Here is a 22,311-nt window from a genome sequence, read left to right as displayed (position 1 = left end):
ATTTTTCCCATCAAAATTCAAGAGAAATGGTGAAAGTTGAACACCGGGAAACTTATTTTTATCAAGACACAGCGGAGTTTAAATCTAATTCTATAATTCCTAAAATTGTTTGCAAGTTTGTTTCGATGAAACAAGCTTAAATAATTTTGCTATGTGACGCGATAATCATTCATAATGTTTACGAAATTTGAGATTTTGGTCCACGATAGCATGACAACGGGAAGGGGCTAGCTCATCCCATTTTTTCCTTTAAAAATCCGGGCAATCTGGAATGCTTAAACTAGCTAAAAAGATGTTGTAATTTAACAAAAAAAAAAACAATGTGAACTCAATAAAGTTTTTGGTTTTGATTTTGCTGACATTGGGGTTTTCCATGTTTTTTCTCTGAAAATCCGGGCCATCCCGGATAAAACCGAACAATCTGGAATGCTTAATCCTGGCGATGAATGCATTTCTAAACCGTTAGGTTTTGTAAAAGAGAAAAAGAGGCACCCCTAAATCAAGTCAGAGTAAGCTGAAGCGGAGTAAGTGGGTCAGTTTTTAGGACCAATTAACAAAATGCTTACATTGTTGGTTTTGAAATCCGACATGACAATTTCATGAACCTTTAGACCAAATCAATAGACTTTGAAAATTATTGGTGCATGATTTCGAGATACAATGGAATCAATTGTGTAAATAACGGTTGTTTATTAAAAGCACAGAATGAAAGGATACATTTAAAATTAAATCGGTTTCATTCAGATCCTGGATTCAGGAAGTTGTTTACCATGATTTCATGTATTATGGATTAAAATCGATAGGGCATTGAGTGAACGATACACTACATCTCTTCAAAAACGGATTTGGAAGGATCAAAGCCAGAGAACGGCAACATCTGTCCGGTGAACAAGCGAACGATCAGGGAGTGTGGGTGGGTGCTGATGCCAGGTTTTACCGGAACCTGTGATTGTTTCAAGTGTTTCCCTGAACCGTAACACGATAAACAGCCCACCATCTTCCCTCGCTCCCTACCTAGCTTCCTGGCAACCCTAACACTCATCTTTGTCTGACTTCAAAAAACACAAACAATCCCCCCAGTTGCCCGGTTCCGATATGTCGAATGCATTTCCCCAAACTGTCTTGAGGCGATTTGTTAGACGTTTTACTGTTTGTTCTCTTCCTCGTGCCAGCTTGTGTCCCCTGCCAGATGATGGTGTTGTCACAAGAATTCTCGGGGAAGGGAAATCAGAACCAGGAAGATTGATGTGTCCCCGTCCGTTTGTCGTATCGTCGTCATCACAACAACATTCACTAGAACAATTCCATATTACAAAAGTCCCCGAAGGCACATGCCCCTGACTGGAGGGAATCATCAATAAATGTGCTGCCAGATGGCGCCATAAATAAGCTTGCCAGATTGCCCGGTTTTATCCGGGTTTGCCCGGATATTTGATGCAAAATTTCGATAAAGTCCGGTCCGGCCCGTTTGCCCGGATATCGTGAAAAAAGTCCGGATATTGCCCGGATTTTTTCACAATTTTCACAAAGAAACGAAAAAAAAATCAAAGTTTTTGAGTAAGTTTCAGTAAAATCAATTAACGGTTTGGAAATTTTCAACGGTTGCCGGTTGTTTCAAATAATTTCGCTGATTTACTTATTTTAAACCTTTAAATATTTAAGTGTTTCAAAAAGTTTTTTGGAAGTCTGCAATTACATTAATAATAAATTAATTTCAATTTTTTTCTTGCATTTTGCTTTACTTTTATGTATATTACACCTAAACATTGCCCGGATTTTGCCCGGTTTTTGGATTTGAAAAATTGAAATCCATGCCCGGATTTTGCTAGGTTTTTTTGAAAAAATGCCCGGAATTGCTAGGCCCGGATGGGAGTGGAAAAAATTCTGGCAACCTTAGCCATAAATCTTGTTGCCATATTACACTGCGGGGGAGCGTTTGATGTTCAAACGTTTGAAAAAGTTGATTTTGGATAATTTTTTATTCCAAAACGATATGAAACGCGATGAATGCTGTGTCTAAAATCACATTAAAGACGAAGTTACAAAAATGAGAACAATTAAAAAGATAATAAGAATGACGAAAATAACACAAATAGTAGGATCATCAAAAAGAAGAAAGTTTCAAAAGCCGAAAAATAAAACGTTTAAAAAAGACAGAAGTATGATTGAAATCGCACAACATTAAACAAATATTAAAGATATGTATATAAGGGTGTGTTGAGTGTAAGAGCGAATCAAAACTTTTTTATAGAACACTGAAAGCTTTAACTTGTCTCTCGAACCTAATAAATCAACTGACCTGAAATCTGAAGTCAAAAGTACAAGACGCGTTTTACTACTATTCGCAACTCACTGTGTCCGAAAAAGGTCTAGAGCAGATTGTCCAGAGTTAGGGACATAACATTCATTGTCACTTTTCTCAATTTTCAAAAATCCTGTAGCCTTCCGTTTCGGTCAAAACGAACGACAGAATTTGTGCAGATTTTCCAAATGATATTTTGATACCCGGGTTTTGATTTGAAATTTTGTATGGAAAAACCCAAAAAAAAAAAATTCGGAGACTGCAACTTTTTTAGTTTTTTGTTGAATATTTTGTGCTCACCCAATGCGAATGATATTCCACTATTTAAAGTTTACCGGGAAATCCTCTGGCTATAACTTTGCCGAGGATGGCAATCTTGTGTGATTTTTTCCCAGGAATCAAATGATGGCTATTTGAGCTACCGCACGCTTCGTAGAATGAAGTAATGGCTGATTTTATCCTCAGGTGCCCTATATTTTCCCATTAGAGTATCCATTTCCCGGCCATTTTCCCATTCCCGGGAATCGGGATATCTGGTTGCCTGTTTCCCGGGATCTCGAGGAATATTCAAAAACATTAAAATATATGCGCTTTGATTGACGTATAGCTTATCGCACCTTTCCTGCATAAAAACCCATAATTTGTTCAAAATTTACTCTTCATAAGGTTTTTTTAAAGTTATTTTTTATCAAATAAATCAAACTGTTTTCAACAATGATAAATTAAAAAAAGTCAAACGAACTATAATAGGGTGATTTGCCAATCGTTGTCTTCTGCCCCATCATTGCACAGAATGACTAAAATTGTCAATACTTCAGCAGTCTTTCAAATTTTTCCCTTTAAATGGAAGGGGGATTGAAACTTATCGAGAATTGCGTTACGTAATATTTGGACTTTTTCTTTTTCTGCTAAATAAGAGGAAGAAGTGATTTTAGTAATTTCTATGCTCTTGACAACTGTTTTTCACTCAGAATTTTCATATTGTTTTCACGTAATGTTGATTTTCAATAACTTAACTTTAATTTAAAGACACTTTAAAAATGATTTAAAAAAAAATAATGATATTTTACGCCTGTAGTGCCTTCTTTTTTATACCAATTATATTATTTTGAAATTAATTATGACGAAAATTTCTTCATAGTTCAAAAAATATATTTTTCTTATCGTCAAATCTTCAAATAGAATGAGTTTATTCAACTAGGGGGAAGTGTTCCTAAATGCGCATGTTGGGTAATATGCGCATACAGCCGATTGGCGATATGGCTGGAGATTCAGCGTATCTAATCAGTGCAATTTGAGGGTAATACGCTATTGAAACATGGCATGAAGAAATTTGATTGTTATATAAAGCCAAAAAAATTTAAAAATTCAAACAAGATTTTTGTCAGTTTTGTTATAATATATTGAACTTTAATTATCGTGCGTACAGATTCTGTGAGTAAAAATTTTAATGGGTTTTCTTTCAAAGTTGTAAATGATTAGATATTGGAATAAGAGACAGGTTCTGAATGCCCATATCAAGGCAGGTAAAATGCCTACATCAACAAAAATAGATTAGTCTTATTTTTTTTCACTTTGTATTATTAAAACATTGAATCTACGCTCAAATCATGATCTTACAGCGAAAAAAAAGAACTTCATACCGTTCCGATGAAAATACGATATTAACAAAATATTACCATGAAATATGGCCATATGGCATACCTAACTATGTGTCATGCAAAAGAACTAGTGATGTGAAAAATTTCACCAAAATTTCAGCCCTGACGTATGCTTAACATCCGTTTCTACCATTTTCAATTAAATCATATCAAAATATTGCAAGTGTTAATGAAATATAGCTAAAAACATAAATATGCGCATTTAGCCCGCCAGTTTCGGAAATCGGCAATTTTGACTTCTTTTATTATAAAATTATTTTCACAAAAACTGTAAGAGATTTTAACAGAAAAATTGCTCTAACGTATATAAAACAGATGTTCGCTCATGTGTATATAGTTTTCAGACTCCTATCTATTGGAATATGGGAGAAAATGAGTGCTTTCCTTGATATGCGCATATAGCCCGCCTCTCCCCTACTTGAAACATGAAAAAGTAGCCTTAAGGCACTTAAACTGCCTTAGTTTTGAGGGACTACTTTTAAATCAGATTTATCTTGAAGCTCTTCGTCTCCACAATTAACTCAAAATTTTCTGCAAAATTTTTTTTATATAAATTAAATTTTTTTAAATAAATTTTAAAAAAATTGTTTCAACTTGAAAATTTGGAATCAAATAAGACTTATTTGGTGTGGTTTTTTTTTCCTGAGAAATCGATTGACTGCTGTTTGAGCCACTGCATCGGAGACTGGAGTTATGGCTGTTTTACCCTCAATTTCTCAACATTTTTCAAGTAATTTGAATAAGGCTTCTTCGGACTACGACATTTAGAACTGAATGAGGCCTATCTTGTGTATTTTTTCCGAGGAATTGAATGAAGGCTATTTGAGCCACCACATACATGGAAAATGGAGTTATGGCTTAACTTTTTGAAGAATGAAGGAGAATTGAGGGTAAAAACAGCCATAACTCCATTTCCGAGCTAATCAAAGTTATTAAAATGGAAGTAAAAATTGATCATGTCATAGCTGAGGAATCGAGGACGTGGTTAAAATAGTGTCGGAGGCTTCAGACAACATTTACTAAATCACTTTCCAAATGTTTCAGATGTGCAACATTTGTTGTGTATATAAGTTTCTCTGTTCTAAAGTGGGAGAGGTTTGTCAATCAAATGAATCATCTACATCCTGCATAATTTATCAAAATCACTTGAAAACTATTATCCATGTGTCATTGTTTATAATGATTTTAAAACAATTTCAAACAATTAATTTTCATCGTTTAAAAACAGCATGAAGGAAGTAGCTATTGTAATCAATGCAATCAATCATTTTGTAATCAAAGTAATCAATTATAAGGAAACTAAGGATATCTTATTTTTAGATTTTAAAATAGGCTTACCAGAGTCACCCAGCATATAAACGGTCAATTCGCTGGTCAGGGTCATACAGACCCGGATTTTTGTTTTGTTTAAAAATTAATACTACAGAACCGATATTCATAAACTATACCATTTGAAATAATTCAAATGTTTGCTATCAGATGCTTCTCAAAAATTTAAGTTTTGATTTCTATACCCTTCAAAGAACGACTTCAAAGCTAAAAAGTCCATGAAAAATGGGTGTTTTACATCAAAGATAACTCAAAAACTTTTGATCAATATGAATTCACATAGTTTAAGAGCTCATATTTAAATAATATAAGTGCTTGGTTTTTCAGACCACAGCTTAGACCCAAGCTGGTTACTTTAAAAGTTCACAAAAAAAAATTAAATGAATTTATCACTATATTTTTGTATGAGGATCAAGGAATTTTAATGAGAAAAATGCCATTCTGTTTAATTATATTCAATTCCAACCGGTAGTGATTAATGAATAATGAAAAAACTGATAGGGCTACCAGTGCTAGTATTAAATCATAGAATTTCAACACATTGAGGACCAAACCTGAGGTATTTCGACTTATCTTTACGCTTTTTGTTACCTTGAGCATATCTTCTCTGAAATGTGATATTTATTTTTAAATAAGATTATAAGAAATCAAATTTGACACTTGAAATAACTCAAGAATTTGATATTAATACATTAAATCAACTTTCAGTTGAAATATGGCTAAGACGACTTCTGGAATCTTTCATTGTATGTTTGAGGTTCTGTATGTCATACAAATAACACACAAAAAATAAAATTTAGTCAGGTTCCATTGGTTTTCATGTTTATATAGATTAAATACTTTACCAGCCCAGTTTTATAAATATAAGCTTATTTTTCAGTAAAAAATACAATGGTTCTTTAGAAGAAAATTAGTGATTTTAAGTTTTCCTCATATTTTAATTCATGAAACACGTCATAAGAAACCAAAAACTTTTATTATTACTTTAAATGAATCTTAAATTAGTCTCAGTTTAGCTGACATAAAGAAATGTCATTATTCGAACCGAGATGGTCATAATCTTTGTTAGAAAACGTCATCTTTTTTAAAATATTTTTTTGTCTTTTGGCTCAATTTTCAGATGCCATAAAAATTCCTTGCCATAAATAGATAGAGATCATGTAGACGATTCCGAAATGGTATAATTTATAGATCGGTTCAGTAGTTTTGAAGAAACAGTCAAAATAGTAATCCGGGTCTATACAACCCTAACCGGATAATTGTCTTTTTTTTAACCGCAAAGGAAGGGTTAAGGCTGTACAAATTGAGTTATTATCAATATCGAACGTATAAAAAAATTGTCATGTATTCCAAATTTCAAGAAAATCTGGCATGTGATTGTATGAGATTTTGTATGGGAGCCTTCCGTTTCAAAAGCAAGTCAAGACCTGCGTGCGTTCCAAATTTTATAAATATCATATGAAAACTGTACGAGATATAGCATTTTTTTTTTACAAGAGGCCCCTGTTAATACAATGAAACAGGTTTATCGTGCGCCCTTCTCAAAAATCGATTCTGTTCTCCCATGGTTTGAGGTTAGGGCTGAGGCCTCCTGTTAAGGTGGTGTTCGTGTAGAACCGTAGCTATATCGTAATAGCTAATCTACAGTATTTTTTCCGAAGCGATTTTTTTCGATTTTTTTTTCTTAGACTTTGAATAGCGGAAAACTGAAGCATTGTAAGTGAATAGTGTCTGAGAAACTTACTTGAGTTACATAACGAGGTTTCCAAAACTATAAATTCGTTTAAAATCGATTTCCAACACTATCAATTTGGTATCAAATTGTCACTCAAGATCTGTTTAGGAAGTATTTTTTCTGGGCATCCAGGGTAAAGTAATGCTGCAAAATTAATTAATTCAAGCATTTATAGAAGTTCCTAAGGGGGCATCCATAAATTACGTAACGCTCCTAGGGGGGGGGGAGGGAGTAAGCTCGAGCGTTACAAATTGTGACATAGGGGAGGGGAGAGGTATGCTCATCGTTACGTAACGATTTTTTCCTTAACAATTTCAGTTTAATCGCAGCTATTTTTATGTCATGCATTTTTTGCAGAATGAGATGCAAACAAAAATCAGTTTAAAAATTGCAAGTTTCAACATGATTGAAGCTGGTTTGTAACTTTTTCTCTTTAAAGATTCTGAGATAAACTCCTCAAATGCCTATTGAATATCCTTGAAATAATCGTTGAAAAACCGAATATAAGGTACATTTACTCCCAAGAACTCAATTCAATTTTAACACGGAAATTTTACTATTTTTTCTCAATTGATTTAAAAAATGCAATTTAAAAAAATGCAAATGCAATACAATCAGTGGAGTATATTTTGCATAACAAGTTATGTTCCTTGAATAAAATAACGTAAACAAGGTAGATCATCAGTTAACAATCACAGAGCTTCTCGTATTAAGACAATCAATTTATTTTATCAGAGAGTTATCATCAATGAGTTCTAAGAAGCGTTTTGGATAGATATGAATTCCGTTATGAAGAACGTTAAAAAAATTATGTGAAATCTTTCTTTACCTTCGAAAATCAGTATTTAAAACATGAGAAAAAAAGGGAGGGGGGTAATTATTAGGGTTACGTAATTTTCATAGGAGGATCAAAGTGTTACGATTTGTGACATACGGGGGGGAGGGGGTCAAAAAAGTGCATTTTTTGCGTTACGTAATTTGTGGATGTCACCTAAAGAATTTTTTTTATTTGGATGCACAAATTGATCTTATGCATACACCTCATTTTTTTAATAAATGAGCCCTTTTGATTGATAAGTGCTCGATTTATGGTAAAAAAATGCTGTATGGGAGCATCCCCCTTCTTCTTCCCATCCTCCGCTACTTGAAGGATGCAGGCGTTTCTGATAATCATACCCTTTTTTGAATTTTTTTAGTAGGTACCTACCCAGAAACCCTTCATTTCTTCGATCTCGAGTTGTAATAAAAATCGTAGACTCCCTCCTCCTTTTTATCTTCCCAAGGTAGAAGGGAGGAGTTTCAAAATTACCATAGAAATATTCCTCGTACTCCATTTACTTGAATAGTTTTCCAGTTATGTAATTTTTTTTTACAGGAGCCCTCTGTCCCCTCCGTATTACCCCACTGCAAGGGTATAGGGAGACCGAAGACTCAGTAAGACATTTATAATACCCTTATACCTTCCCATGCCAAATTTGGTTCCATTTGCTCGATTTGTTCTTCAGTTATACAAAAAGTCGCATGGAAGCCTCCCTCCTCTTTCCTACTTTCCCATTGAAAGGAGGGAGGAGTTCCAAAAAATCACAAAACCGTTTATCGTGCCGAAATATTCTCCTATGCCAAATTTGGTTCCATTTGCTCGATCGGTTCTCCAATTATGAAAAAAAGTATTATTGAGGGAGCCCTCCTCTCAATTTTCTATCTCTCCATTGGAAGGTGGAATGTAAATTGAATCATTTCTCGTACCATACCAAATTCGGTTCATAAGATTAATCAGTTTTTAAGTTATGTTAAAAAAAATCTAAGAGAAGCCTTCTATATGTTTCCTCCTGGATAACCATAGAAATACTTCACGTACCCAATTACCCTCCCATGCCAAATTTTGTTCCATTTGCTTGATCGGAACTTGAGTTAAGTGCAAAAATTTGTGTTTTCTTTGCGAGTTCTCTTCCCTTCTTTTGGTGAGAGGGAAGGATCTCAAACCATAATAAGAACTTTCCCCGTCCTCCAATACCCCCACTTGCCAAGTTTCACGCAACTCGGTTCAGTAGTTTTCAAGTCTATAGGTATCAGACAAGCAAACAGACAGAAATTCATTTTTATATACGTACTAGCTGACCCGGTGTGCTTTGCTACACCTTTTAAAAACAAATGAAATTTTCTGAAATTCCTCAAATTTGTATTGTTATGTTGGCATTATTTTAAATCAAATTTTAACATAATTCATAAGCAACATCTATAAATTGAGAGCTGCAGCTGGAATTTCAAATTGCCACACAAGGATGGTTAAAACTTATTTTATGAATTTTGATCTATGAATTTGTGTTAAAGATCTGATAATTTTGATCTGTTTCTTTAAGCTTCGCCCTGGAAAAGAAGGGTCTCAAATTAATCATACGCAAACAATCTAACTTATAAAACAATGTTGTTTTTGCTTGATATGTTCTCTGAATTCCTGCTAAAAAACTGATAAGAGAGCCCCCCTGTCCTTCCCTTTACCCCCTTCTGGATGTAGGTCGTTGTATTTAATAATCATACCCATTTTTTCGAGCCCAAAAATCCTCTTATATCAAATATAGTTCCATTGGTTGAAAAGTTTTTAAGCTTTTCAACAAAATTTATATGAAGCCCCCTCCTTTTCCCCTCTCTACACTGTAAAGCGTAAGGGTCTATAACGATCGTAGAAACATATCTCGTAACCAAATACCTTTCCATGCCATATTTGTTTCCATTTATTGTCTTCGTTAGAATAACTTTAAAACTTATGCTAACAAAATTGTATTGGGCTCACCTCCCTTCTCCTACTCACCTAATCACTGAAAGGAGGATGGTGTGTCAGATAACCATAGAATCATACCAAAATGATTTTCTATGTAAAGCCCATTTCTCGGATTTTGTAAACAAAAAAAGTTAAATATGAGCTTACCTTTTCCCTTCCAATAATCCCCGTTCTATCCTCCTACTACTGCAAGAAAGGATTTGTTTCACATATAAAAGTTTCTCATATTGAAATACCATCCCATGCCAAATTTGGTTTTATTTTTGTAGTAAATTCTTGTGTTATGCATACACTTGAAAGGAAGTACCATCCCTCCTTCCGTTCTCCCCATTGAATGGAGGGGTGAGAACTTAATATTCATAAAAGTATTTTTCGTACTCAAATACTATTAGATGCCAAATTTGGTTTCATTGGATCGATTAATTCTCGAGTTATGCAAAAAATTTGTATGGTAGCCCCCCTTTCCGTCTATCCGCTGAAAAAAGGTGGGGCTTCAATTTACAATAGAAACATTTCTCGTATCCAAATACACTCACATGCCAAATATGGTTCCATTTGCTCGATCAACTGTCCAGTTATACTGAAAATTGTAAGGGACCATAGAACCATTTCTCGTTCCCAAATTTCGTTCCATGCCAAATTTGGTTCCATTTGCTGTGGTAGTTCTCGAGTTATGCGAAAAAAAATGCATGAAACTCCCCTCCATCTTTCCTTTCTCACCGCTGGAAGAAGGAAGAGGTCTCAAACAATCATTAGATCATGTAGCATTCCCAAATACCCGCCCATGCCAAATTTGGTTCCATTTGCTAAATAATTTTTTGAGTTATGAAAAAAATATATAAAAGAGGCCCCCTCTCCCCTTTGTATCTCTCTACTTGAAAGAGGGAGGGGTCTTAAATAATCATAGCAATATTTTTCGTATCCAAATACCCTCCCATGCCAAATTTGGTTCCAATATCTTGATTAGTTTTCGAGTTATATGAAAAATTGTAAAGTAGCCCCCCTCCCCCTTTCTACCACCTTACTGAGAGAAGGGAGGGGTACCTAATATTCAAAGAAATATTCCCCGTTCTCAAATATCAACCCATACCAAATTTGATACCATTTGCTTGATTGGTTCTCGAGTTATGCAAAAAAATGTCCTTGTTTGGGAGGCCTTTTCCCCCCTTCATGAGAGAGGGAGGGGTCTAAAACAATACTCCAATACCCCCACCTGCCAAGTTTCACGCAAATCGACTCAGTAGTTTCCGAGTCTATAGGGAACAGATAGACAGACAGACAGACAGACAGAAGGAAATTCATTTCTGAATGGGAATGATCTGAATGGGTATTTTCAATTCGCCGGTCCTTCTTGTGTTCAAGTATACACTACTGCATTTTCGTGCCCATTAATACATAAACACAATTAGCACAAACCTGGAAGTCTAGAAGATGCATGACAAATTTAAATCATAATTATCCCGCATATTGTTCCCGGGTCCAGCCAGCCGGATTCAAACGGAATTGGTGCTCCTAAATATAGCCGACATTGCCCGGTCTTTATCTTTCAGCTGAAGTTTTCTGTTGCTGCTGCTGCTAATTGCCTACATGTAGGGGTTAAAGTTGTTCAGAAACTCTTACCAGTTTCGGAGCTTGGTAGGTTGCCATTATTGTGCTGAAGCCAACCCTTCTGGGTACATGTCCATGGCCGGAACGATACGGTTTCTAGAATCAGACTCTATACTCCTCGGTGGTAATTAGCATTTCAGCAGATTCAGCTTACGTGTTTGCAGCATGGCTCAGGTCGAAAAGTTTAGCCCGTTTTAGCCTGATGTATGATTGTGTGTTATGAAACTTTAATATTTATTCCGCATTTGCTGCGAGAATACCGAGCGAGAATCAGAGCTCGGTTATGTTCTGCCAAATTGCTTCTCCTATTGTTTCTTATGTTGGTTATATGTTTATGCTAACAAACTCATGCTTTGGAGCATGGAAAAGCTTGTTAAAATCTCTCATCTAATCCTTGTCCATTTTGATGTTTTAATCAAAAGCCAAAAAACAACAGGATTTCAACTTTTCAATGCAAATCTTTTGAAATCTTGAACTTTTCTCTCCTAAATCATTTGGATAGTTGCAGAACAGATTCCTGTTTTCACCTTTTTCACTTTGGATGTATATGGCGACCGTGAGAAAAAAATAAAAATAATTGAATCTATTATCGTTATTTAACTTTAAACAACTTCTATGACGTTTAAGTATTTGTTATTTTTGTGTCAGATTCAATATTGAGTTTTTCGACATTTTTTAATGTTGTTGTGCGGATTTTGAATAAAAAAAAGACTTTTTTTGCGTAAGCTATTTTTTGGCATAATTTCATAAGTTTTTTTATGTTTTATTAGTGAATCATACTTTTCTGAGAGACTCTCGAGTTATTTATGTTTAGTGGAGTTTATTTCGTTTTCACGCCTTACGATACCAACTTCAAATTTATGTAATTTTATTTTTGAAGTAAAAGATATTCGTTCATTTTTTTTTCTAATTTTTTTAATAATAAGTATTCTTTTTTGATTAATTATATATATAGGTATTGTTAGCATGGTTGCCGAAATCACGGAAAAATCTTCGATTTCAAAGAATTTTGAGCAAAATTTCATCACAGAATCTGTGTCACAGAACACAGAATTTTGGAAATATTCACAGATTTCACAGATTTTCTACATATTTTCAAAATTATCGCTTTTTAGATCAATGTAATTTAAGGATTTCTAGCTTTAAATTGATAAATTTTATAATGTAAATAGATTTGTATCAAGTAAAAAGTAAAAAGACCCAAATTTTTATGACTTTTCAATTAAATAAAAGGAAATAACATTACAGAAATCCATTACAGAAATTTTGGGGAAAGCCACAGATTGTCAGATTTTTTTTCACAAAAACATAGATTTGTTTTTGAAAACCTTGATTGTTAGTGTGTTAAAGGTTTTAAGCTTGCTTCTAGAAGATTTCATTTTTGTGTTAGGTAGTGTCCGTTTTTTTTTTTCTTGCACCATGATTCCATAATTTTTTTTTAATTCTCCAATTTTATAATAATTATCCTAATATTGTTTTTAATTTGAACTTATCGATTTTTTAGCTTTTCGATTTTAAAACTTCGAAATTTGTCTCTTTCCAAATAAGGCCTTCTGAAAATAATCAACAGCTTATTTTTTACTTATTTATAAACCAACTTTTTATCCGTCATTTTCACAAATTTGACAGTTTTGACAATTTTGACAATTTTGACAATTTTGACAATTTTGACAATTTTGACAATTTTGACAATTTTGACAATTTTGACAATTTTGACAATTTTGACAATTTTGATAATTTAGACAATTTTGACAATTTTGACAATTTTGACAATTTTGACAATTTTGACAATTTTGACAATTTTGACAATTTTGACAATTTTGACAATTTTGACAATTTTGACAATTTTGACAATTTTGACAATTTTGACAATTTTGACAATTTTGACAATTTTGACATTTTGACAATTTTGACAATTTTGACAATTTTGACAATTTTGACAATTTTGACAATTTTGACAATTTTGACAATTTTGACAATTTTGACAATTTTGACAATTTTGACAATTTTGACAATTTTGACAATTTTGACAATTTTGACAATTTTGACAATTTTGACAATTTTGACAATTTTTTTTTTTTTTTTTTTTTTTTTTTTTATTAGGGACCTTTTTTATCATTCAGGTCCATAAACTGTTTCGAAAATTACAATACATTTTTAAATTTTTTCATACAATTTGAGGGTTTTTAAATATTTTATCACTTTTTCCGCCATATCGCTGTCGTCTGATAATGCTTCGCGTAGGTTTCATGGGATGCCATGCTTTCTCCGTTCCTCTTCTAGTTGTGGGCAGTTTACGATGATGTGCTTAACAGTTAGAGTTTCGTTACATCTCGGGCATAATGGGCAATCGACTCTATCCAATAGGAACGCGTGGGTGAGCAGTGTATGTCCGATCCGCAGGCGGGCTAAAATAACGTCGTCTCTCCTTTTTCCTGAGAACACTGATTTGTACGGTAGAACAGTGTTCTTCACTTCACGTAGTTTATTATTTAAATTTCTGTGCCACTCCATCTGCCATTTATGTGTGATTTGTGTTTTCACAACTTTCCGCACTTCCTTAAATTCAACGGTTTCTTGTTCTGCCAGTGGCAGATCCAAAGCTTGACAATTTTGACAATTTTGACAATTTTGACAATTTTGACAATTTTGACAATTTTGACAATTTTGAAAATTTTGACAATTTTGACAATTTTGACAATTTTGACAATTTGACAATTTTGACTATTTTGACAATTTTGACAATTTTGACAATTTTGACAATTTTGAAAATTTTGACAATTTTGACAATTTTGACAATTTTGACAATTTTGACAATTTTGACAATTTTGACAATTTTGACAATTTTGACAATTTTGACAATTTTGACAATTTTGACAATTTTGACAATTTTGACAATTTTGACAATTTTGACAATTTTGACAATTTTGACAATTTTGACAATTTTGACAATTTTGACAATTTTGACAATTTTGACAATTTTGACAATTTTGACAATTTTGACAATTTTGACAATTTTGACAATTTTGACAATTTTGACAATTTTGACAATTTTGACAATTTTGATAATTTGACAATTTTGACAATTTTGACAATTTTGACAATTTTGACGATTTTTACAATTTTGACAATTTTGACACATTTGACAATATAGACAATTTTGACAATTTGTGCCTTTTTATATTATTCCAGCGTATTTTTGTGTCGTTTTTAATTTCCTTTTTTATTATTTATTTTTGCTTAATTTTTGTTATTTTTTGTGTGGTTTGAACTTTTGAACTTTTGAACTTTTGAACTTTTGAACTTTTGAACTTTTGAACTTTTGAACTTTTGAACTTTTGAACTTTTGAACTTTTGAACTTTTGAACTTTTGAACTTTTGAACTTTTGAACTTTTCAACTTTTGAACTTTTCAACTTTTGAACTTTTGAACTTTTCAACTTTTGAACTTTCGAACTTTTCAACTTTTTACCTTTTGAACTTTTCAACTTTTGAAATTTTGAACTTTTGAACTTTTGAAATTTTGAACATTTGAACTTTTGAACTTTTTATCTCGTTGATAGCATCTTGAGTGCTTTGAACTTTTATTTTTTTTCAAATTGGTATATTACTTTATTTATCAGTCTCGACTGTGGAGATGTCACCATTTCTTGATGAATGAATTATCGAGAGAGCTATTTGAAGGGGAACAAAACTATTACCCAACCCAAACGGCACAGGTCCTTTGGAATGGTGATGGAGGTTCAGCGTGATGAAATAAGAGCCCATAAATAGTTCAGATTACCAGGTGCCATGTATGATAATGTAACCCTTTTCCGCCTTATTCCACCCTTCTCCAGAAGTTTCTTGAACGCTCTTCAAGCTAGAAACTTTTAGGAAAAAGGGCTCTGATTTTCAACCCTGCCGATCCTTCTCTGAAAGGTGCTCGACTGCTTTTATATGTATGTATTTCAGTACACGTACCACACGTTGTTCGTCCCACTAAATCAGAATACGAGCCCCGAAAGTAGAAAGTCTTGTAGCCACACATAAAGTTTTCCCATCTGGCAGATGGCACACGAAAAGCCGCAGAGAGAATACTTTTTTTCTGGTCGGCAGCTTCTCTCACCGAGGACACAAGAAAAAATACCGGAAAGGCTTAAAAATGGGGACAAAATCCTTTCATTATTTTCCGTACGTTGAAAATCATTATTAAGTATACACAGAATTTTAAAAATATACATTCGTTTCAAGGAAAAAAAATCTAAGACAAAAAAATTAAAATAATTTTGATTAAATTTTCAAAACACTTTTTGTGGTTGGTGTTGGTGTAAGCTGTGCCTCCCAAATGCAACGAAAATCAAAAAAGAAAAACTTTTCCCCCGAGTTGTGTTTTATTATTTCGCGGTAAGATTGGTCCGACTCTAGCCAGCCAGCAAGTAATGCGGCAGCAATAAAATTTTCCTCGCCACCCTATGAAGGGCAGCAACCGGGAGCAAAAACTCGGAATGGCAGATTAATTTTAAGCGATATTTATGAATCAGTCTAGGCGAAAGGCATAAATTTCTCAGATGACTAACGGTTTCGGTTTCGGAAAGCCGCCTCCCGTTCCCAGGAGTTTGGAACGAAAGGAGTTCGAGGAAGTCTCCGGCATTGTACCTTCAAATTGCTTCGAGAATTGGAAGGGGGAATCATCAGTTAAAATGATTGATCGTTTCTGGTTCTAGGGGAATGTTTTGAAGACAATTAAACGAATTTGTTTTAGAACAATGATTCTTAATAAGTTTGCTACATTATATGAATTTTGGTTAAATCGTTTATATTTACTTTGAAAAAGATTTTTTTTGTTCAATTTCAATACGTACAACTATGTAATTCAGCCAAGCTTTCTGGAAAATTTCTACTGTACATATTTTCTCCAAATAAGATGTGGAATCGTTTGTATGGCAACCGTGAAAAATAAAAACACGAAAAAGAATGCGCCGTCAATAATTCTATATTTTTGGTCATCGTTTTCATAATAATTATTATGTTGCTTTTGTCATTTGTGTGTCATTATTGTTCACTTTTGTATCATTTTTATGTTAGAGTTGTGACACTTTTGTGCCATTTTTGTTGTTATTCGATGACAATTTTGTGTGATTTATGAGTCATATTTGGGTCATTTGTGTTGCTTTGGCTCACATTCTGTTCAGTAGAATCCCTTAATGAAAAACAAGAAAAAATAAAATATTTGGTCAGTGACCCCATAAAAGTTTTGTATTTTAAGGTATTTAATGATTTCAATATGATTCTTTGAATTATGTGAAGTTTGTGAAATTTCTGATAAATTTGATTTTTGATGAAATTTAGTCATTTTCATAAAAATTTTATGGTCATTTCTGTGTATTTTCTATGAACAAGACTAATATTAAAAGATTAGCAATTTTTAACATTTTGGTAATTTAACTCATTTATGCCATTTTTTGTCATTTTTGTCATTTTTGTCATTTTTCTAATTTTTGTCACTTTTGTCAATTTTGTCATTTATGCCATTTTTTGTCATTTTTGTCATTTTTGTCATTTTTGTCATTTTTGTCATTTTTGTCATTTTTGTCATTTTTGTCATTTTTGTCATTTTTGTCATTTTTGTCATTTTTGTCATTTTTGTCATTTTTGTCATTTTTGTCATTTTTGTCATTTTTGTCATTTTTGTCATTTTTGTCATTTTTGTCATTTTTGTCATTTTTGTCATTTTTGTCATTTTTGTCATTTTTGTCATTTTTGTCATTTTTGTCATTTTTGTCATTTTTGTCATTTTTGTCATTTTTGTCATTTTTGTCATTTTTGTCATTTTTGTCATTTTTGTCATTTTTGTCATTTTTGTCATTTTTGTCATTTTTGTCATTTTTGTCATTTTTGTCATTTTTGTCATTTTTGTCATTATCGCTTTTATAATTGGGAGCTCCCATATAAAATCGAGGGCCGGATGGTCGTTAGGCCGAAAGATGTTAGGCCGAAGGTCGCTAGGCCGAATGGGTTAAAAGGCCGACGGATGTTCGGCCGAATAGGACAAAAGGCCGAATGGGACATTAGGCCGAAGGTTATTTGGCCGAATATTATTTGGCCGAATGGATGTTAGGCCGAATGGTCGTAAGGACGAATGATTACTAGGCCGAATGGTCGTTAGGCCGAATGGTCATTTGGCTGAATGGCCATAAGGCCGAATGGCCATAAGGCCGAATGGTCATAAGGCCGAATGGTCATTAGGCCGAATGGTCATTAGGCCGAATGGTCGTAAGGTCGAGTGATCGTAAGGCCGAAAAACCGTTAGGCCGAATGGTCATTAGGACGAATGGTCGTAAGGCAGAATGGACGATAGGCCGAATGGTCGTATGGCCGAATGGTAGTTGAATGGTCGTTGGGCCGAATTTATGCTAGGCCTATTATCGCTTTCTTGAATGTATGGCCGAATGGTCGCAAGGCCGAATGGTCATTAGGCCGAATAGTCATCAGGCCGAATGGTCATCAGGCCGAATGGATACAAGGCCGGATTCGACCATTCGGCTTTGCGACCACGGCCTATCGTCCATTCGGCTTTTCGACCATTCAGTCTAATAACCATTCCGCGTTGTGACCGTTCGGTTTAATGACCATTCGGTCTTATGAGCATTCGGCCTACCGTCCATTCAGCCTAACAGCCATTCGGCCTCATGACCATTCGGCCTAGCTTGCAGACAAATGTAGAAGACCATTCAGCCAAGTGACGATCATTCGACCTTACGACCATTCGGCCTTGCGACCATTCGGCCTTGCGACCTTTCGGCCTTGCGACCTTTCGGTCTTGCGACCTTTCGGTCCTGCGACCTTTCGGTCTTGCGACCTTTCGGTCTTGCGACCTTTCGGTCTTGCGACCTTTCGGCCTTGCGACCATTTGGCCTTGCGACCATTCGGCTTAATGACCATTCGGCCTGATGACCATTCGGTCTAGTAACCATTCGGCCTTATGACCATTCGGCCTAGTGACCATTCGGCCAAACATCCTTTCGGCTTTGCGTCCTTTCGGCCTAACAGTATTCGGCTGGATAACCGTCGGCCGAATAACCCATTCGGTCTTGTGGCCTGTTCGGCCAGATAGCCCATTCGGCCTAACGTCCATCGGCTGAATGACCTTCGGCAGTTTTGTTCGGACTTTTTACACAACCATGTTTTTACACTAAAAACAGATTGACTGTTTTGAATAACTATTCCCACTTTGTAGCGGAGAGGGATCCCATATAAATTTGTGCTGATAGAATTGTAAAGATTTTTTTATAACACCACCACGTACCGTGAGTTTTTGGTTTTTTTTTATCTATAACAGTTTGAAGAACTCGCTACTTTCAGAAGTGGAGGCTCCCATACAAAATCTGCATACAACTTTCACACTTCTGATACGGTGGGTTCCATCTTTAAACTCATTTGTAAAACATTAAAACTTATCGATTTTTTTTTGTGATATCCTTGAAATAAGATACTTTAGCGAGATATTCAACGAAAAGATGATTCGAAGTATTGAGTGACTTTTCCATTCTTAAACCGGGGAGCTACCATACAAAATCATCATGAATCTCGATTCATGTAGAACTATTTTTAATGCTTTTTATAGAAATTGGTTAACATTTAAGTTTGGTAAAATTGGACGACTAATTGAAACCATTTGAGGAAAGGAAGGCTCCAATACATAACCAACGTAAAATACGAGTCAACTCGAACAATTTTGTATTGATTTTTATTAACCTGCAGTTTGATGTCATTTCCGTAGCAACAAATGTTGATCGATTTTTATTCTAGTTTCTAAATATTTCAAAATAAAGCGAATTTTTTTACCAGGTTGTCTGTAGTTGATTCCGAATGAAAAAGGTTCCAAAACTAATTTTATTGTAAAATTGCTTATAATTCCTGACAGCTTTGCAGTATTTGAGTGCATCTTTAATTTATAGAATTTTCCAGAATACATCTATCCGACGATATATAAATAAGAGTTGGTTCGATGAAAATTTTTACGTTTATCCTGGATTGTCTGGTAGAAAAAAATCTTACTTAAAACAAAGACATCCAATTTTGTCTTTGCTTCGCTGTTTCTCATTTCTCAATGAACCGATTTTCTTAATTCAAATTTAACATTTTTCTCGTTCATTCGGTTTTCATTTCCATACAACATGATTGGACCCAAAAAAATCTCAGATCTTCAGTTTGTTGGAATAATGATAGGGATGTTTGAATTTTCGCTTCGGGTCATTTGGAGGGTTAAATTGCCACGATATTACATAACAAAATTATGCTACTGAATTAATCACCATATTTGAAGTTTGGGTAGCGCGCTATAGCGGTCTCTGGCAAAATCAACATTAAATTCGATACAACTTATACAATTTTTGAAAAATTTTCATCAAAATAGAAACACATACAAACTTTGACATAACGAGATGTTATATTCACCTAATGAATCCAAACCCATTTTTGGAGGGAAAATGTACAACAAAATCAATATAAATAACAACAAAACTCAACGATCATCAATTATGAAGTGTTTTTTTTATCAAATTTAAAGAATTAGGGATTATTTTTGAATAAAGAGATGTATTATAGGATAAAAAGAACCACCTAACTTAAAAATGGGGGGTCCACCTTAGATTACAACTGAACTGAAGCTCTGTAATGCCTTCAAGTTTGGACATAAAAAGATGAATCATTGCATTGAAACGACAAAGCTCAAACATTCTCAAGTACTTTTCATGAAATTTGGCAAACATGAAAGTTGATTGTATTGAAAAAAAACGTGAGAGGTCTGATGATATTTTTTTTAAATTTTGTATGGGAGCCTCTGTTTCCATGCTCGTGAACCAATTTTTATGAAAATCAACTAACAACTGTTTGAGTTGTTTCTTATTTTAGGTGCGTTTTGTATGGGCGCCCCTTCTTTCTTAGTCTCAGAATTTTCAGTTTGTTGTTCGGACCATCCTTGGCCTAGAATCACTCGGGTACCAAATTTTACGACATTGTGATCACCCGTTCATGGTGTCACTTAAAAAAACGCCTCCACTTTTAAAAATAAAAAATATGGAAGAGGTCATTTATTACAACAAATCTTTGTCCAGTGTCAAAATAAATTTAATAAAAATCGCTTAAAAGGTAGTCTGGGTTGCGTTGTATAATACGTTGATTTTGTATTGGAACTCCCCGTTAAAAAAGAGAAGATGATAACACATCACAATAAATCAGCGATGTAGTTGCAAATTTTGCGTTACAATCCGACGGTCTAATTTATTGAAGCCCTTGCCAAAAGAGTCTTCACCCAAAACAATATTAAGCGATAATAATTTCTCGGAACCCTTTAGAGGAAAACTTGAATGCAAAACTCACCTCCACGGTGCTGTCACGGATGTAAATCTCCTGAACTTCCTCGTGGAATTCGCCGTGCCGATGTTCCAGCTCATGTTGATGGTGATGAAGATGATGTTGCTCCTCAAGCAGCAGTACTTGTTGATGTTGCTGTTGTTCCGATTCTTCGTTGTCGTGCTGCTGACGATTATGATGCTGTTGTTCTTGATGTTGTTGCTGTTGCTGGCGATGGTCCCGGGATCGGTACGTAATCCGGTAACCGAGGAATTCCCCGAGTATCGTCTCCGGCGCCGGCGGTTTCCAGGAGATGTACAGCGACGTGGCGGAAGTGTTGTGGGCTATCGTCGTTACCGGTTTGCCGGTCGGGGCTTTTGGGTGTATGGGGGATTTTCAATGTTTTCAACGAGGATGAGTTTGGTTTTTGCGGTTGTTTTCCGGCATGAGGGCACACAGAATAAAGGAAGAAGAGCAAGAACAGGAAGAGATCTTTATTAGTATGCGGTTCGGCTGATAATGGTGCAATTGGTTAGGTTTCTTAAGGTTATTGTTGCCTGGAGTCGGTCGGATAAAGGGGCAAATTTAGGACGAGGGCTCACAAAATATATTTAGTCAGAGTTTTAACTCCCTTATCTTGTCTAAGGATTGCCTGACGTAAGAGGGCGGGAGTGGTAGCAATCAAAAGTTTCGTATTTATTAAAATGAAATCTTCCATAATTTCAATTTATCAAGAGATAATTATATCGAGTGATTTCAATGAACCCATTACCGAACTTGGATGGTACGGAGGGAAATTTCAAGTGCCTTTTATGTGGCTTTTCAATAGAATCAGCCATTTCTAAATTAAATGTGGGAAATCATAAGGGATCTAGCCAAAAAAGCGGCCACGAAAACCAACCACCACTGAGAAACTTAGAAGGAGTGGCTTAATGGAATCATGCTTGCGTGGCACCTTGAGTGTCGGGGTTCAAATCTCACAGCAATTTTTTTTCGTCAATGCATCTACGGAATAGTCGTTAGTGGATTGGAATAAAAAAAAAGTTAAGTCTAAAATAAATGTCAAACAATGTTGAAACTTGAAGAAATAACTTCAGGACTTCTGAAAAAAATTCCACGCATCACCCGAATTCCGCCACTGGCACGCAACCAAGAATTTCGGTTAAAGCTTTGATGGAGGGGAAAATCTTCGGAATATATGGGCGCTTTTGAGTATTGATTACAGCAGCATCAAGCAACAACGTTGGCGTCCCAGCTTGCGGTATTTTGCTTTTCCGGCATAATTCCCGGTGTGAATGGGAGGATTTTCGGGTTTCAAAAGCTTCAAGCTGCTGGTATAAATAGGATTTAAGGGAATTTACAAGCCGCTATTGGCAATAGTCAATGAATGAATGACTAGGTTTGTGAGATGCTGGAAGTCTTGTTCTATTGGCTCGAAGTCTCAATTAAGTTCGACCAACTAATTACACACGAAAATTACGGCTGATCGATTTCAAGTATGGTACCTATGTTAAAAATCAATTTTGACTATTTTGACAATCTTGACAATATTGACAATTTTG

General features: G+C 34.7%; 1 protein-coding gene across 1 annotated transcript in view; it reads right to left on the bottom strand.

The window, feature by feature from the left end:
* Nucleotides 1-22,311, bottom strand: part of LOC129760719 (tyrosine-protein phosphatase 99A-like) — a 352,268-nt gene that overhangs the window by 101,571 nt on the left and 228,386 nt on the right. Inside the window, exon 7 of the mRNA XM_055758409.1 lies at nt 20,777-21,123. Coding sequence (XP_055614384.1) covers nt 20,777-21,123 — 347 coding nt within the window. The remainder of the gene's footprint in view (nt 1-20,776; nt 21,124-22,311) is intronic.

Source organism: Uranotaenia lowii, chromosome 1 (assembly GCF_029784155.1).
Source record: "Uranotaenia lowii strain MFRU-FL chromosome 1, ASM2978415v1, whole genome shotgun sequence".
NCBI classification, from domain to species: Eukaryota; Metazoa; Arthropoda; class Insecta; order Diptera; family Culicidae; genus Uranotaenia; species Uranotaenia lowii.
The sequence above is the reverse complement of the archived record's forward strand: the minus strand, read 5'-3'. Positions and strand labels throughout refer to the sequence as shown.